General features: G+C 37.3%; 1 protein-coding gene across 1 annotated transcript; it reads left to right on the top strand.

Moving 5' to 3' along the window:
- Positions 1 to 867: 867 nt before the first annotated feature.
- JH06_5243 (general transcription factor 3C polypeptide) lies at positions 868 to 2,360 on the top strand (the record flags this gene model as incomplete). Its single annotated transcript, XM_014669951.1, has 7 exons — positions 868 to 1,126; positions 1,158 to 1,281; positions 1,311 to 1,396; positions 1,426 to 1,473; positions 1,503 to 1,918; positions 1,949 to 2,110; positions 2,139 to 2,360. The coding sequence occupies 7 exons, from the start codon at positions 868 to 870 to the stop codon at positions 2,358 to 2,360; spliced, it is 1,317 nt and encodes a 438-aa protein (XP_014525437.1).
- Positions 2,361 to 4,588: the final 2,228 nt, after the last annotated feature.

The raw sequence follows: 4,588 nt of genomic DNA, 5'->3' as shown, positions 1-4,588 counted from the left end.
ATTCGGTTCAACAACTCCACACCTAGTGCAGGAGACATATTCATCTATTCCTCAATACTCCATTCCTCTCCTACCTTTGTGTTGATCACAAAATACAGGCCATTCTTCTTCTCATAGATATAGGTAATAGCTCCATTGACCTACAACTCGTTTCTATCTTTCATCACTTACAAACACTGGAGGAGCGTCTCCGTTGGGCCAGGAACGCACAACACGAAGGAACTTCTCACAGGAGGTGATAGGAGTATCAAAACGGACTAGTACTCATCAGTCANCAAAACCACTCACAATCCTTGAGAATAATTCTATCTCCTCTGTCTGATAGAATGAAGAACTGGGAAATCATCTTGCAAGATTGAGAAAGCGAAGATTGAGTATTATCTTACAATCCAATCTAGAACGGCATGAGACACATATTTGGGGACTTTCCATTTATAATACCCATTATTATTCACATAATTACCTCATTCTCTTCCTATAGTTTTCATTATAGGATCACTTTGATATATAATTTATCCTCTTTGTAAGACTGTTCTCTTTGATCCAATAAATGAATTTGAGGTTCTCTATGGATACTAATAGAGAGATAGTTTGTTGAGCTTGTTTTGAGAATGGAAGTGATTTGTTGATCCAATGGTTCCAATAGACTATTTATTCGTTTATAGAGAGATTTGGAAAGGAATTACTGTCAATTCATCTCTCACTTCATTCTTACTCACTTCTTATCTTATTCAATTCTTTGTCTTGTGATCAAACGAATGAATTGAGATTCTGTTCAATCTACTTCTCATCCAAAGTAGTGTTTGTTTGGATTGATCGATTCTTGTATTCTATCACCTGTTGAGTCTCAAATACACCAGACAATCTATGGAATCATTGGGTGTGAAAGAGTGTTATTTGATTCAGTTACCAGTGTTTTTAGAATCCAAGGCATCCGTTGAGGAAGTGATTGGAACAAAAGAGGATATTGTTTCTACAGTGAAACAAGGAACAGACCTTTCAGTTGCAGTATTTCCTGGCAATCCCTTTATGGGATCTGTGGATTTACATGCCAGACCTTCAAATAAGCTTGTAATGAAACTCAGTAAAGAGGGAGAGAATGTGGATGGATCTATTGTTGGAGTGGGTAAATGTGAGTTAGGGCCCTAAGAATATAGTGAAATCGGAATATGACACAGGTGACTTGATGGACTTCTCATATCTTCCTGAACGGAATTGCTATGAGACTCTTGGAGATTGTGTTGTTCCCTATTTCGAGGAATTCACGACTTCGACTGAAGAGTTGGGTTATTCTCCTTTCTTGACTGTAGTCACTTAGCATTTATGCGTCCAATTCATTTCACTACATATACTTCTCCATATGATATAAATCTTCGTGATGTTTCGAGTGAACGAGGTTTGTTTTCTCCTTTCTATTCATTGTAGAGAAATCCAATGCTAAGCCATACATATTTGTATCCTCAGATGCTCCTGGTTGTGTTTTGTGCTTGTTTTGATCATAGTTCCTCTAGAACCTCGTTCTGATCTTCCTCCTTTGTGTTCTGAAGATGGTCATTCCAAGTACTCTGAATGTCTAACTCAGTTGTTTCAGCTGCAACCTATCTGGGATAAGCGATATCTGGTTCGTGAAGTTATGCATCATTTTCCAAACGAGTCTTTCTCTACAATACAAGCAGAAACCACTTTCGTTATTCCTTATGTTGCATATGCTATCACAGATGGTCCTTTTCGATCGTCATGGGTTCGGTTTGGTTATGATCCTTCTAAGAGCCCTCAGGCGTGGATGTATCAATACATCGAGTTTCGTTTCTCCAAACGGCCTAAACTGAAAGAAGAAGCTCCTAGAAGTCGTTCTCTCCCTGTGTTATATGATATGGAGCTGAATCTCCATAATCGATATCCTCTGTATGGTGTAAGAGTAATAGAAGTTAAGAGGAATAATGAATAGAAAGATAAGGAGATGGAACAACTAATTGAACGAATACATCCTCAATCTGTTTTTGACAAGAAACGAGGATGGATTTCATCAGAAGATATGATGAAGTTGCGTAATCTGTTGAAGAAGCAGGCAGTAATTCTTCTTGATAGTTGTGGATATGATACAGATGCTGTAAGGATTAGTGAATTCTGTGATATAGACTTTGTTTGGTCCTACAAAGAGACGAATCAACAGTAATATGCGTTCAAAGAGTTCTTATTCAAGAATGTTGGATCTTTCGTTTGCAGGATCAACTGAGAGCATATTGAAAGAGATGCCATTAGGAGAGTTGGAAGATGCTCTGAATCTAGCTGATGGAAATGGAGAGGATGATGAAGAAGGATTTGAGGTTTATGGAGATAATGATAGTGTGTATGTGTGAGTCTGTTTGTTTATAAAGGACTAGTTGGAGTTAGGAAATAGGTCGGGTTGGTGTAGTGGCTATCACGCTCGCTTCACACGCGAGAGGTCGCGGGTTCAATCCCCGCATCCGATACTTTTCTTTTTCAACAACTTATTAAATGGACTACTGGATATAAGAGATCAATGATACTGATTGAAAACAAGAAGAGAAAGAAATGTTAGGATGATTCTTGTATTTCCTTATAAATAATATAAACAGAAAATGAAATGAGACAGTTAGCTCAATGGAAGAGCCTCCGTCCTTAATGCTCATCTAATTAATTAGGAAGACCTAGGTTCGATTCCTAGGCTGTCTCTTTTTATCAATTCATCTTCTTTCAAAATGTGGCTATTGTTCTAATAGAAGATTAAATTCGTAGTTTGAAGTTCTAACAAAGAAGTACTAACAAAGAACAACCATCACAAAAGAAACCATGAAACTGAGATAGAGTGGTGTAATAGTTGAGATATGTTTGATAGAAAATAAATGAATATCAAAATGAAAGAATGAAAGAAAATGAATACCCATAATGAAAATGAAGAAAGAAGGAATGTATAAAAGAAATGAAAGAAAACAAAATCGTACCTTCTCAGCCGTTTGGCTAAGATCAAGTGTAGTATCTGTTCTTTTCAGTGTGAAAACTGAAAATGTACCCACTGGGTACATCCTTTTCACCTGTATTTTTGAATTGGGCGGGTTATTGATTTAGTTTACTAAATTGATACTAGCAGAGTGTCCTTAATATTGCACTATAGTTGAGTGATGCTCACCGTCCTATTTTTGAATTGAATTTGATAATGAATTGTGTTTTTGTGATTAGTTTATCTTTGGTTAGTTAATGAATTAGTTTTCTTTAGTTTGTTATTCTAATGATTCTATCTCTCTTTTTACTTCCATTCCTATTCTTTATTTGCTTCCTGTCTTTTATTCCTATTTCTACTTCTCAATTATCTATTAGTATTCTTTCTTATCGGTTTAGTGGGAAACTGAATGTAGTTTCTGCTCTATCTGTTTCTGAAATAACTGTTATTCCAACCACTGGTATCTCCACTCTATCAACTGGTAGTATCAATACTATATTGGCTTCTAATAATACAAGTGGAAGAGATCCAGTTTATGAACTTCGACAAGGGATCGGAACACCTCTTGTTATTCCTACAAAGAATGGATCAGAACTGCGTTCAGTTAATTCTACTAGTGTCCCAACACCTTTTGTTAACCTTAGAGCAGAACCATCACTACAACCATATCGTTCTTCGAGTAAGAACAATTCTTTTACTAAAGCTGTGAATACGGAGAATGAGATGCCAACTCCATTTGTTTCTTCAGCAGTTCAGTTAAGTCCAACTCCCTCCAAGGCTACGTCTCCTGCTGTGAACCCAGCTTCTAATTCTAGTGCGTCTCATTCAGCTTCTGTGAATCCAACTCATTCTTCACTTCCAATGAATTCAACATCTGCTCAATCCAAGTCTACGGCCTCAAACTCAACTCAACCCAAACCTACACCATCAGCTTTAGCTCAATCCAAGCCTATACCCTCAACCTCAAGTCAGCCCAAGCCTACACCCTCAACTTCAACTCAATCCAAACCTACACCCTCAACCTCAATTCAATCCAAACCTATACCTTCAGCTTCAACTCATTCCAAACCTATATCCTCAACCTCAATTCAACCTAAGTCTACATCAACTACGGGATCAGGACCTCCGAGTTCTTTAAGTCTTGTTCGTAAATGGGATCAGGAGTGTGGTAATCTTCCTTACTCTGCTTCTTTTGCCTGCTATGATAAGCACTTTCAAGAGTATTATAGGTTAAAGGATTCCTCTCTCTGGAATGTCAAATCCTACTTCAATTCACTAATTGATACCAATCCTACTCCTATTACTGAACCTTGTCATAGTTCGAATCTGTTCTCATGTTCATTCATAGGTTTTGAAACTTTTCTCAATCGTCATTATTCTCTTTTGACAAAGAATTGTACCGATGTTCATCAGTATTCACATTGTCAAGTCTATTCTCTGATTGAATTCAATCCATTCAAACAAACATGTTCCTCTTGGCATCGTCAGCCATGTTTGTCTCATTTACCCCATTCATGTTTAGATGTTCATAAGGAATACACAGGCGTTACTCTTGTGACTCAAATCTCATTATCTCGTATTGATCGTCTTCCTTATCATTTGGCACGATGGAAGGAACTCAAAGTG

This window comes from Blastocystis sp. subtype 4, assembly GCF_000743755.1.
Source record: "Blastocystis sp. subtype 4 strain WR1 chromosome Unknown seqid_0366, whole genome shotgun sequence".
NCBI lineage: Eukaryota > Bigyra > Opalinata > Blastocystidae > Blastocystis > Blastocystis sp. subtype 4.
The sequence above is the reverse complement of the archived record's forward strand: the minus strand, read 5'-3'. Positions and strand labels throughout refer to the sequence as shown.